The sequence below is a fragment of the Megalops cyprinoides genome, chromosome 14 (genome assembly GCF_013368585.1).
Source record: "Megalops cyprinoides isolate fMegCyp1 chromosome 14, fMegCyp1.pri, whole genome shotgun sequence".
Lineage (NCBI taxonomy): Eukaryota > Metazoa > Chordata > Actinopteri > Elopiformes > Megalopidae > Megalops > Megalops cyprinoides.
Window position 1 is genome coordinate 32,015,987 of NC_050596.1, and position 14,556 is coordinate 32,030,542.

The 14,556-nt window shown below is 44.1% G+C and overlaps 1 protein-coding gene across 2 annotated transcripts in view; it reads right to left on the reverse strand.

The window, feature by feature from the left end:
• LOC118789312 (RNA-binding motif, single-stranded-interacting protein 1-like) overlaps nt 1-11,360 on the reverse strand; it is a 36,600-nt gene extending 25,240 nt beyond the window's left edge. For both annotated transcript variants that reach the window (XM_036545670.1, XM_036545669.1), the window contains exons 1-2: nt 11,038-11,360; nt 4,638-4,819 (exon numbers count right to left, since the gene is read on the reverse strand). In XM_036545670.1, coding sequence (XP_036401563.1) covers nt 4,638-4,819; nt 11,038-11,088 — 233 coding nt within the window. In that variant the 5' untranslated portion in view covers nt 11,089-11,360. The remainder of the gene's footprint in view (nt 1-4,637; nt 4,820-11,037) is intronic.
• Nucleotides 11,361-14,556: the final 3,196 nt, after the last annotated feature.

The following is a 14,556-nucleotide window of genomic DNA, read 5'->3' on the forward strand; positions in this document are numbered from 1 at the left end:
ATTAAAACAGCGTAGCATTTAGGGGGGAGAGGGCATTTATAAAAACGGGTGAGCACAGCATTATGAACAACAGGGGTAACCCTGGTGCTGCATTGGGGAGAATGGAGCGCTGCAGACCCCTGGCCATTTTTGGCTGAATGGCAGGCCTCAGGCCTGAGCCCGGGTCTGGACTGTGGGATTGCTCTCAGGGTGCACGCCTTGGCTGACTAAGCCACTCGGGATCACCTCTCAGAATGATCATCTAATGCATAGCTGTAGCTGTTTATGGCATGAAATGAGTTTGTTATTTTCTGGAAATAGCCAGTAAGTATTTGAAAATGAACCCCGGGGACAGCATTTAATTGCCTGTATGACTCACAAGCCAAACAAAGGCCCTCCAGTAGGGGTATTTACAGATGCTTGGGAAGTCCAACCAAACACTTGACCAGGGTTAGATTTTCCCATGGAACAAACCTAGGTCCCATTAAAAGGCTCAGTGAATGAAGGCCAATGGGACATGGCGGAAACCCGCTACAGTGCAGCGCAGCTCTGGGAACACTGCCACACTCACGCAGCCACCCCTGCCGCTGTTACCATGGTAAAACCACTGCATTCATCCTCTTTTACACACATTACACAACACAAACCTCACTTCCCTAACAGCTGTTTAAAGCAGAATGACACAAGCTATTGAATGTCTAAATGAATATTGACCTGGAAGTCCCCTCTCGCGCTGACTGCTTACGGGCAGTCAGATTAGTGGGAGTGGTTTTTGGTTAAGCCTTTGACGAACAGTGCAATAATGTGTACTTTTCGCATCTATGAACTGGCTTCTGTGGAATCGTTGGGGTTGATGCTGACATGCAGTGTGAGTTTTAAAGTTAGGGAAGTATAAAAACTGCGATTACTGAATGGAACAGAATCAGGTGGCCCGCATGGCCACGTACAACTGAATGTGCAGAAGCTGGCCTCATATGGGTTAAATCAGAATCTCAGTTCAATGGTTTTAGCCCAAAATGTTGACTTGTTTCAACAAATGTGAAGAAGTAACTGTAGTTGTATAGTCTCCAGTCTATTCTCACTGTGTGTGCCGTACATACCTTTCACTCAGTGAGCTCAGATGGAATAATGCTGCTGTTTCAGGAAAGTCTGCACACAAACATGAGCTCAGCTTTCACTTCCCCACCTGCCAACAGGCTGACAGGAGTTCTGAGTGGAGAATCGTGTCTCCATCTCTTACAAGTACTGAAAAGTTTGTGCCCATGAGAAGAAGATTATAAGTTCATTATAAGTGCACTGGCTTCTGTTAAATCGCTATGACTAAGAAAGCTGCCGTAATAAAAAAACTAATTAATTTTTTTTTAATTTTGCATGATTTTCATACACGCGCATCAAATTATTAATTCATGCTTATGTTCCACTCAGACTTTAAAGTTGCTACTGTTGCACCAGCAAGCAAAGTCACAAACAATCCTAGCGCCTACAGGGCCAATCTTCACTCTCTTGTTCTCTTTCAAAGACACTCAAACACACAGAGGAAATTAAACTGCGCAGCCATTTTACTCAAAACAATTCAGACATTCCAGTCAGTCTGTAAAAATCTGACAGGACTGACAGAGCACTGCTGAAGGTTGTGAACCTTCACACTGCCTTTGACCCCGTGGCTCTGTTTGCTCTGGTTTCTCTTGACCTCAGCGCTGCCTTTGACACAGAGAAGCACGGCGTTCTCCGCTTGACCTCAGCGCTGCCTTTGACACAGAGAAGCACGGCGTTCTCCGCTTGACCTCAGCGCTGCCTTTGACACAGAGAAGCACGGCGTTCTCCACTTGACCTCAGCGCTGCCTTTGACACAGAGAAGCACGGCGTTCTCCGCTTGACCTCAGCGCTGCCTTTGACACAGAGAAGCACGGCATTCTCCTCTCTCCTTCACACAGAGATCAGTACAGCTGATACTGCTTACTAAGCTAAAGTGGGTTCAGTTCCTGCTTCTGAATGAGGAAACAGTTTGCTTGCATACCGCTTTCACCCACCATAAGCACACAGCAGGCTTATACATCTCCAATCACGCTGGACAAGAATGCGCCACAGTTCATTCAGCTGAAATGCATCACATACCTAAAAAAATACATAAGTACCTGAATGACTCATCATTTCCTATAGCTGAGATGTGAGAACATGCAGTTCCTTGCTTTCCACAAAAGGTCTGCTCAATTTTCCTCCTTCATGATTTTACTGGAAAATGTCGCCAGCCTTCTGAAATGAACCTGCCTCCAGTCTCCCTTATGCAGTATCAGTGACGGGCATCCTTCTGACAGACGGGTTCTTTTAGACGCTCGTGTGGCCCCAAAGCTCGCTAAACATAACCCGCTCTGCCCTGGCACATGCTCCGCCCCCATGTGCCCCACCTCTGCCCATACACACGGACGGATTACCATGCCCACGGGCCCTGGACACAAACTCACCACGGGCCCCTACCTACACACACAAATCGTACATGGGCACTGCGTGTGCCCTCCCCAAGCACACACAGTTCGGTCGCACAACAGCACAGGGCAACCCACAACCACACAGCATGTGTTACTTTGAAATTATATTCGTTATTTTGACATGTTAAATTACTGTCATTTCTAGGTCTGTTTCGTTCCATACATGCCATGTACAGCACAGTATGTACATCTTTAGGAGTCAAACACACACCTTAATTTAAATAAAACCGCAGTGAAAAATATCCCACCTAAACCACCGGCTTTTTTCTGGCCTTCTTTGAAGAGAAGTCACTGATCAAGTCGTCAAAGCCCAACTCCTGGACAAGTTCCGATTCAATGGCCATGAGTGACACTAATTTAACTAATTTCCGCTAAGCGCGCGATTCTCCATGGTGACCGCGAAATTGACATTTGACCTATGGCCTACTTCATGACGACATTATGTGATTTAACTGGCTAATTTACAAAACATTCAAATAATTTCATAATCATACTGCATTTTCGAAATCACATTTACTCCAATATTTTAAAAACAAAAATACTTTACACATTAAAAAAAAGATAATAATAAATCATAAGGCCAAGGGCCCCCATTGGCTCCAGGGCCCTGGGCACGTGCCCCCCACCCCCCCCCCAAGGTGCAGCGATGGGGTGCGGGCGGCCTATGTGAGAGGGATCACATGCACTGCTAAGCCAGGCGGGGTCAGCATGTGCTGTCAGACTCACTTCACTGGCCTTTCAGCAGACGTCAGGCGCACCGTAACACGTAACACTGTATACGGAGCAGGCAGCACTGCCTCTGCCAGTACACTGCACACATACCATCAGGTCAGCCACTACACCCCTACACCCCTACACCCCTACACCCCTCCACCCCCAACCTCTACACCCCCAACCTCTACACCCCTAACCCCTACACCCTTAACCCCTACGCCCCTCCACTCCCAACCCCTACACCCCTAACCCCTACACCCCTCCACCCCCAACCTCTACACCCCTAACCCCTACACCCCTCCACCCCCAACCCCTCCACCCCCAACCCCCACACCCTTAACCCCTCCACCGCTCCTCCACACACCCACCAGTCTCCCAGCCACTGCTGCCGCCACTCTCCAGTTTCGCCCTGCTGAGACTGTTTCTCATCTCTTAATTAAAATGTGCTGCGCCTGTCAGCCCTCACCGCGCAATTCAATCACACACACACACACACACACACACCTGCATGTGCACCATTGATCCCATTGTTTGGAAAAGGCCAGGAGTTTCTAAGGTGGTAAGCCTACTCACTGCTTGGATCCACTGTTTGAAGCCTTACAGGTACAGCCTTGCTTGGTGTGAATGAACCTTTTTAACATTCATACCACAGCACTGGGCTGGGATCAGATGGAAACCTAGCTCCACGGAGAGGAATCAATAAAATCCAGCTGAAGCCTTTCATTGTGTACTTTCGTACCAACCGTGAAACTTTGAGATTTGATTTCCTTCTTCTTTATTTGATATCGGACAGAATACAAGATGGAGAATAAAATCCCCTCCTAAATGTTACTTTAAACTTTTCAATATGTCCTATTCACAGCAAACAATGTTTATTTTTACTCATGACCTGCAGTAAAAATGAAAGGAACATTCTTCGATTTATTTTGAAATGTGTGACATCAGCAGTGGATTCCATGGAACGTCTACATATCACAATAACGTCAGTTGCCATGGTAACCACAAAAGACCATAAATAACACCCATGAACAGACTTAACATTTCGGTATACAATGTGAATGTCACCGAAGTAAATTCTGACTCATTTTTAAGATGTTTCTTTGGCTCCAAAAGGCACCATGCACAAATCTTCTCAGAGAGCAGGGGAAACTTAGCATTAGCTTTGTAGCTCTGTCTACAATAGCACGGAACATATTATACATCTGAAATAAACATAACGTAATAAACATTACCGCTCAATTGCTGACAGCTTATTTTTGCCATTTCTCATATCAGTCTGATGCATGGCCAGTGCACCCCTACAAGTTTCAAACTAATTGTAGGGGCGCAATCAACTATTTGTACCAGGCCTGTAGCATGTAAAAAACTGGTAATCAGATCTGAGTCCAGGCAAAGACCTGCATGCGGGGGTCAGTTCAGGGCCCATGATCAGTAAGAGCAGGGTGAAAGCGTACTCACGGCTGGCACAGCTTGACCAGGTCGTGGTCGGTGGTGGCCGGGGGCAGGCCCCGGATATACAGGTTGGTCTTGCTGAGCTGGTCCCAGCCCGCGGTGCTGCTGCTGCTGCTGCTGTTGTTGGTGCTGCTGTTGGTGCTGGGGCTGGGCGGAGTCATGGGGTGAGAGGCGGGGCCAACAGGCATCTGTTGATTGGGAGAAACACAAAAAAGGGTCACGCCCACTCTGTGAATGAACTGAACACTGAACACTGTGGAATCATGAAGCCCTGCATTGAATTCAGATAAAAAAAAGTTCGGCAACATTAAGAACATGGCCTTCTCCTGCACTTCAGGGCCATGTTCATTAAGTGAACTAAGTCACTTTCCAGCTCGTGGAAGGAGGAGTCCGGACCTTAAGCGTGCACAGAGTGACCTGCCTGTGAAGCACAGCTCAGTGCGTCTTTCCTCATAAAGGGAAGAGCGGAGAGCTGAGGAGAACCGTGAATCAGTAACAATATCAAAACCCCGACCTCAGCTACACCCCTGTGAGCAGGCACACTGATCAGCGGACACCATCGGCTCCAGAGCTACAGCCAAAGTGCCCAGGCTCTGTACTATTCACACCAGCGATGGCACAAGAGGATCCATATCACTGCAATAACACACACCTGCACAGCGGCCTCCTTCAGTACTTAGCAGCCAGCACAAATAGGGCCTCAAAACTCTGACACCAGTGTGACACTGAGAGTGTTACCACAATCGACCTGCCCCACTTCCCCCTCCCCAAAAACGTGACCGCTGACCCAACCACACAGTCGCGGATCTCTCTACCGACGTTCTCCACGGTGCCTTCGGCGGGAGCTGCCAGCACCTAAAGATGGCTGTTCTGTTACAGAGGCGTGTAGGGGAGTGAGCTTTAGCCCCCTGCGCCGTCTGGCAAAAACACGGCCTTCACACAACAGTGACCCGGTGCCGCAGAAACAGGCCACTACCGACACACTCTACCACCACACTGATCACAGGCCAGCAGCCTGACAGAGTCAATGAGGATGTATGAATCATTCAAGAAGAGGCATACTTCCTGAGCAGTCTTAAAACGCACCCACATCAAAGCTTAATGCAAACGAAGCAATGTTTCAACACACCAGATCTTCATCATGGCAAATATACGTGTGTGTGTGTGTGTGTCTGTGTGTGTGTGCACGCATGCATGGGGGGGGGTTCATTATATCTTTTTATAAAAAAGGAATGCACAAAGATAATAATAATAATTGCAAGTTACATACCATGCGTGTGTAATGTAATGCAAGTATTAACAGAAGAACAAATTATTTTCCACCTGCTGTTTCAGTAGATTTGGGGAAGATATTTTCCTCATAAGAGAAAGAATACTTTGAGAATCAGATCACTTTCAGATTTTACAAATGGTTAAAAGTGCCATCACTTCAGTTAGCTAAATATACTTACTGATGCAATGCCTCACAAAAAGCCCATGACAACACCATCAGCTCTCTGTGCAAAAGGTGCCTGTGCACTCAGGGTTGAGAATAGCTTGTTCTGCTTTGTGTGATTAAGCCTCTGCCTCTTTTCCTGTTTACTCTGGGGTAGATGTTCCAATCTGCAGAGCTTTTCTCCCTCTGAAAAAGGTCTGAGAGCGAGTCTCTGATTACCGCCCCCTCCCCCCCTCGGCATACAGAGGAAACAGATGGAATTCCAGGCATGGTGTGGTGACAGGATTGCGCAATCTTCCTGCTGGCGGCAGGCCAGGCTGGAGATCGCCTTGCGCGGTTCACGAGCTCTGAGGACAGGGACCGAGCTGACCCTCTGCCACGACTTTATTTCCCTCACCCTCAAAAAAAAAAAAAAAAAAAAAAACACACAGTTTTGTGCTCTGATCTCCGAGGGTTTAACCTCACATCTACTGTTCACGTGTGTATCTGATAGGAGCTTGAAATTCATGTTAATTTAACTGGGAAAAATCTCGAAGTGCCTGAAGGAAAAACTCAGGGAAAGTATTCAGTTGGACATACACAGTGCAACTCAAGCCAACAACCCGACACAGGCTGATTTATAAATGTTTTATGTGGGTTTAACCAAGTTTTACTTTTTCATGGGCCCACTCTTATGGTCTTTAAACCACACTTTTCTGCAGTGCGAGTGTGACCTCGCCAAAGAGATTACAAGCCGTTCACAAACACCACCTAAATTTTAACTTGAGAGCTGTCATCGAGCTGATACCTCTGAAAAAAACAGCACTCAGATGAAGGAGGGTGACGTAACTGTCGAGATGTGACAGGCGAAAAGACAGTAATCACAGTGATCGTCAAGCTTCATATAAAAACACAAAGGTGTCACTACATGGAGACCAGCAAGTGACCCCACTCAGGATAGTTACAGTCTATGCTGACTTATCAAAGCACAGCTCTCCTTTCCAACGAGGGTATAAATACCAAAACACCAGCCTGTCCCAGCCTGCCAAAACAACCCCCCTTTCCTTTGTCACTGTGTCTGGTTTTTCTGCCAGGGATTTCACACCTTTGTATTTTATTCCGTCACCTTGAAGAGACCTCTCTGCCTCAGAACGCTCCCTTTTAAAAACTGCACCTCACCCCTTGCGTGTCACTTATGGAAATATCCCATCTGGCAGCGATTTGGTCATGGTGGAGCTCTCACAGAGAGGAGTATTATGTTCCCGGTCTGGTGGGAACATGTTTGTCAGTTTGCTGTAAATATCCTCTGAACCGTTGAGGTTGGGAATCGGGAGGGGGGGAAGGGGCGGAGTCGTTCCCGAGCGGAAAAGGGACGGACAGCTCGTGATCCGCCGCTCAGGGTGAGTCAGACCGGCAGCTCCGCCCACAGCCTGTTCCAGCCCGGCCGAGGGGCGGCCCACACCACTCAACCATTTCCTTCCTCTTACCCATTCATTAAACAGCTCCGATCAGTCCCCTCCGTCCTGCTGTGGCCCTCCACACACACGCCCCGGGCCCGGTTCTGCCAAACTCGCGCCAGGGAGATGCAAGCAGACTGCTCAGAGACTGGCTGCTCCTCACCCAGCGAGTAAACACCCAGTATGAATGGCTCCACAGACGATAACTCCATTGTGAAATGAATCAAAATGCCAGAGGTCTTACACCTTTTTGTAAAATACTGACGCAACACAACTGTCATGCTTTGTATCACAGTCCAGTCCTGCATCTGGACTTTTCAAATCTTTATCACTTTGAACAAGTAGGTTTAACTTAGGTGTATGACAATTTTAGCACACTATTTCCATTCAAGTCTTCAAGACAGTATGTGAGACCTAGATCCTCTGATTTCAGACCACTGTGATTCTCTGAACCTTTACTTTCATTCTTAATTTTACTCCTAATATTTGTGAAAACAAAAATATGCAAATAATTACACGTGACTGAAATGTTACCGCATTGCTCAATGTGAAAGCATTAAAGCATGATCTGTAATGTGTGTTTTCCTTCACTTGGTGCAGATGACACATTCAGGCCTACCTCTAACTCACAGTGCTTACTGCTCCATGTCTGTAACGTCAGACCTACTGTATAAGTGCAAACTGCGAGGTCATTTTTAAATAATGAATGCAATAGCTTGTGCAATAAAGCCTTTCAATAGAGCACAGTTCAACTGTAGTTATTTAGGAATTTAGCTTATTAAAACAATAACTTCAGTCAGACAAAAGACGGAGGTTGTGTCCCAGAGAGCAGATAAACTCTGCTTCCCACTGCAGTCCAGCGACTCGCTGATCACACTCCTCTGAACACAGCTGCAGAGAAGCTCAAAGATCCAGGAACAGAGAGGTCTGACTGAGAGGCGCTGGCAGGAGCGCTGTGAAATGATTCCCAGACGCCGGGCCTCACCGCCGTGAGGGAGGAGCGGATCAAATCTGATCTTCCCGTTATCCCCTAAACAGCGCCTTTTGTCTGAAAGCTCCGCGAAATGTTTCCTGTAAACTGTGAAATCGCTTTCACCTCTTATACCCCGACTAATGCGCCGTCTGTGGGACATGACACACAGCCAGGGATGGAGGCAGCTCTCCCAATGCATAGCAGCGTGACCCATTCCAGGTTTTACTCCAACCAGGCCTGTGTACCGAGTGGAGTCTGCCTGTCTGCGGCTCCTACTTAGCATGCAAACCTGCTGCTAGTAAAATCCGGCATGGATCAAACTGTTACTCACTGAGAGCGACATTTGTGCCTCTTTACAGCACTTAAGATATGCGTGGAAAATGAGAATAGGCCAGTTTTGCTCTTCATCTAGTCCCAGCTAATTTCACTTCATGAATGATTCATCATTCAAATCATTTGCTGTTTGCAGCCAGAGTGACTACACCCCAAAAATGGGAGATCTGAAAATTTGATGAAACATGTCTGTTCCCCCAGCGCTAAAATCGGACAATTTTTCTACTTTTTAAAACTACACAAATCAGATATGTTGGCTGTAGATTGCTTTCTCTGGTTTCAGGTTCAAAGGAAGAGCGATCTGTTCGTTTCAATCTGGGTTTACATCCTCCATTTCGGGCTGAGATGCTAAGCTTTGCCGTAATTAGAACCAGCAGCGTAACATTTTATCATGTTTTGATGAGACACGGAGAGCACATGTCGAGTCCATCTATATAAATAAAGCGACTGATATTACAAATAACTGTTTAAGAATTTTCCGCAGGATTTTATGGAACAGTGTTTCAGTACAACATTTCTTAGAACAGTCAGCTTTGATTTCATTCAGGTACAATCTACTCTCGTATTTATAATCAACTTTATAAAAACATAACAAAGTTACAACATGTGATATAATCATATACCCACAGTGTTTTGTGTGTTCAATAAAAACGGCCGCTCGTCAGGGAGGGAACACCGTGTCTTTTTTTACATCTTATGAAAGCATTTACGAAGACTGAACACTGCATTTATTAGCACTAAACCAACACGAATCATCTGATCGTAACATTCACTGGCTCCACACAAGGAAGCGTCTATCCAACGCTATTTGTGGACAGAGACGAACTTTCAGCAGCAAGCAGGTTTATGGCTTGTTTGCATCCAGGCGTAACAGCTTGCGAAAGCCCTTCTGAAAGACTCGGGGGCTGTTTCTCGTAATGCCTCCTTTAGACCATCCATCTGTAGCAGAATAAGGGCTACGAGGACCAGAGCGCAGCATCTTATCAGCGCGCCCCAGGCCAACAAAGCGCATCACATCCGTGCTGGAAATGCGCAGGACTTCCAGTAAGTGGCCTCGCCCTGAGAGAACCCCATACCAGCCCCTGCCGTACTATGACTCCGCCTCATAAATATGCATCACCCTGAGGTGCTCCACTCCGTCCGCGCTTTCATCTGCCGCAAAAAGGTTCGCAAAACTCTCCGCATATGAAATAGGCCGATGAATTATAAAACGTCTAGTCTACATCCTGTTTGACTTACAAAGTTAACACATGCAGCCTACATAGTTTAGAACCAGTCTTTGAATTTGTTCGCTTCGCCTGTTTTCATCATATTATGACAAGGTCATTCATTTTATTTCCATGACCTCAATATCGCCACGCGAGATTATGTATCATGGAACGTTTTCTAAATGACTCCAGAAAACGAATTTCTGACACAAAACTGCGTATGGTACGGGTAAATTACGTGAGAGCACGTCTATATTTGAACTTTACAGACAATTGAAATGTAACGAATGTGGAATCACAGCTGCCGCTGCTCAAAACACATCGGGATTTAGCGCATTTCCAACATGGGCTAGTGTACGTCAAACTTTTCCCGTCAGATCTGGGTTTATCAGCTCGCTAATTTTATTATGTTAAGATTAAATTTGAATGTAACACATATCAATTCATAGAGCTGACGACTCGGACGAAAATTCAACCCAATAAAAGTCATAATATTATCTACACAAATTCTATGAAGTAATTAGATTATCGGGTGAATTACTCGAAGCAGTAATTTTCTACTGACGTAATTGTGGTAGTTGATTCCAGGCGTTGTTTTCCTCATCACAAAATCACTGAATCCAAAAAATTAAAAGAAGCAGTTGTTCAATGGCACAACTACGACAGAATATTTTTGAAATAAGTATATGAACACAAGGGAGCAGCGATTGACGCGATTCACATCTCTCTGAAACATGATTACCGTGCTGGAGAGCATAGCTAACTATCTGTAAACAATAGCCATTTGGCAACGTTGACAGAAACAGTGCAATGCTTGTTTCGAAAAGCGCTGCATATTGACACGTTAAAGTTTGAGACACAGCGACTAATTTGGCCAAACTATAAATCCTGTAACCGATGGTCAAATTTCAATCAGATTTCTTAGCCAGTCAGCCACCTACGAGCCTAATATGCAGCTTGCAGACTGAAATAAAGAAATTCACTGACCTCTTGAAATGTTACAGTGTACATTTAGGCCTACCTGTTTTCGATGTGTCGTCCTCACTGGGTTAGCTGTATTAGCAAAGATCATCCTCCGTTTTCAGTTTTTCTGGACGCACAACTGTATGTTTATCTCTGTGTGTTTGTATCCAAAGGCTGGTTTGTTAAAGTTTACAATCTTGACTCTATACCGCATAGAGTTAATATTGTTATTCGATCCCCGTATTCCTGCGTGTTACGGTGACTTTTAGTTGCCAAGGAAATATGCGCTAAACCGATTTGGGATGACAACGCATCCAGTCCCAACTTCGATCGCCCGACGCGTTTATTTAGCGGAGTTCATTGATCTGCGTTCGGATCCCCGCAGCAAGGACCCACCTACTGTAGAAGAAACCACTCCACTGTACGAGGTAGGGCACAGGGTACGGCGGTATCAGATAAGTGTCTATTTTTGACGTTACTTTACATTATACATAGTACACATAGAACTGAGAGAGAAATAACAAAACGCCAAGGGAGATCGCGTTAATCGCGCGTCAAATTAATCGTAAAAGAGGATGCTGGATCGGCGTGTCCCCCTCTGGTTACTCTTCGTTTATTCTGGCACGCATACCATACATTCCAAAGACCGGTCATCAGATCGTCTGTGTTTAAAGTGGTAGGGAGCTTAGAGGTTTTACAGTTTCAAGTCGGCAGGACAGCAGTAAATAGATAGTCCGCTGGTGTTTGATTTGTAACTAGTTTTAAAGGGTTTAACTGCATCCAAGCGAAAGTGGTAACGATTTCATAATAGGCCGTTTGTCAAACTAGCAAGCGACATGAAGCATTGTGCTAATCAGTGTTGCCTGGGTCACACTGATGAAAACACACAAACAAAACTGTAATAACCACGCGTTAAACAACTGCTGAACATGTTTCTCTTTCATGCCTGTGAGAAATCAAACATACTTAGGAGAGAAACAGGTTTATGGGAACCAAAGCAGTTTAGCTTTTATGATTCAATGCAATTCTGAATTCCACACAATCCAAAATCTCAACCGTTAACCTCAAATAGTCAAATATTTAGACTCAGAATATTTATAAAACACACTCTAGATAAAATCCTGACCATTATGAATACTGTATGTTTGTTGCAGTTTTTCTGTTTTGTGGGATAAGTGTTTTATGCTGCCCAGCCATTCAGGGTGGCTGAAATACATTAACATGCAGTTTCTGTGGAGCTATTTTGATATTATGGATCCTATCCAATATATTCTAAATGATATGAGGAGGACCAGGAAGAATGACTTGTACAGTGGTCATAATACGCTTCCATGCTGGAAAGTGTTTCTTAAGAAAGTCTCACACGTATGCACAGACACACACACACACACACACACACACACACACACCCACACACACAAAGTCACCCACATACATACGCATACACACATGCACACATACATACACGCACATGCATGCAGACACACAAAACCAAGAGTGTTTGTTATGCCCTGTGCTACAAAAAATGGTGACGCAAATATATTTAGTGGTTCAGGAAATAAATCAGGGCAATGGAAGACACCTGAGAATCTAAGGGCTGTCAACTGGCTACAGAGTAAAAGCTTTCACAGATACCTGCAAGGACGGGAAACTAATTCGGGTTAGTGGGAATCAACTTCCTAACAGTGACCCACTGAAAAAAAATCTAGCAATCCATGATTCACAATACTATTGTACTGACAGATGCATGTCTTACAGTATTGTGCTCATGCACTGTAGCTGACATTTAACTCCATTGTGTAGATCGTCTTTGAGTTGCACTGGTGGTGTGCAGATCACCATTATTTTTGTTATGGTGAGGCATAATGACTGTTGTTTAAGCTGGCATATCTGCAGCTACTGATTCACAAAGGAATAACTGGAGATAACAGTGATAACGCCAAGAGTCCCGCACTGTTATAGAGAGACCTCATTGATATGATATCCACAAGAACACCATTCTGAATCAGGCCCCCTAGAGGACTAAATGGTTGATAAGAAACTTAGGATAAAATCAAGGAATTCCTCTGTAAGTCTCATTGCCTTCTACTTATATTCAGCGATAAAAGAATTTGTTTTGATTTAGTGACATTTAAATATATTAGGATCTGTTAAACTATAAGAAAGCCCTCAAGCTTTACACAAAAGTGTGACATAAATTGGTTTCATTCGGAAGGAAAAGGGAAAAATAATTGTATGTTTCTCTTTCATAGCAAAGGGTAGAATTAGCTTTTTCTGCCATGTGAGTGGCACATTGTTCTTAAAAATAACCTTGAAAAGGATTGTGCTATTCAGACAGTGAATAGGGTATAAACCAATACATGTGAATGAACATTTCATTAAATAAATCACAATTTCAAAAAAGCAAACTTTATATGTTGGTGAAATGAACTGCTTAAATGGGTGCAACAATGAATTCAACTTGAATAGGTAGTTTCTTTGAAAGGTAGAAGTATTGACACAGGAGAAGAAACATGTAAAATGTCAGATCAATAAAATGTTACTGCATTATTTAAACAGCAGAGATGAGGGGTGCAGACCAGTAATGGTACGAATATATTGAAATAAACACATAATCACTCCAATATGTTATTTGATTTTAAAAAATTACAACTAAACACTCGAAGATGAGATGTAATGATAAATTGCCCAATTCATACACTTTATGAATTGGCTTTGTTCCCCATTAATCAAAATTATAATGAGGATAAAGACAATAAACTATCCAATTTATGGACTTAAACTGCTTTCCTTATCAGCAATTGCTGCCATAATACGGAACAGCAATACTAATTACTAATATTAACAGTTATAATTGTGGCTGAAGGGTATTTGAGGTAGTAGCTCATTAGTGAGTAATGAAGAGGACATGGTGTTGTGAACTCTCTGATGGGATCTCACTGCTTGTGGATTCTGAAAGTTTTAAACTCCTGTCCTCACTCTTCCTGCCCTCAGTATAAAATGGGGATGTTTATCAATGGAAATGATATAGGAATATGGAACATCAAAACCAGTGGTTCAGGAGCAGAGAATGCTAACCTGCAAACGTGGGAAATCCATGGGAAGCAAGTAAAACATTTCCATCACTCTGAGAGCCAAGGGTACAACTCAGCTAAAAGAGAAACATTATAATGCAAAATCTACCATTACTGCTATTAGTAACACTACTTCTAATTGTTATAATCATGAATATTATAATAATTAGTATTATTCTGTTACACACAGTAGCTTGTACTGTATAAGGGTTTGTAGAATTTCAGATTTCAACTCAAATTTCAAGTCTGAATTTCATGGCTACACTCAAACAATTTCAGAACTTTGAAAAGGGTAGAATGTTAGTCATTAAATTTCAGATCATTTTTATCAGTTGTTCTTCCCATGAAATACTGTAACCGCTTCAGTGTTGCTAGCTTTGGATAAAAAGAAGCATCCACAGAAGAAATCAGTGAAGGTTTTCTGTCAGTAGAGTAAATCGTTTGGGTGGAGATATTGTTGTGATGTGTTTTGAAAGAAGAAAAATGGCATAAAGTCCGCAAAG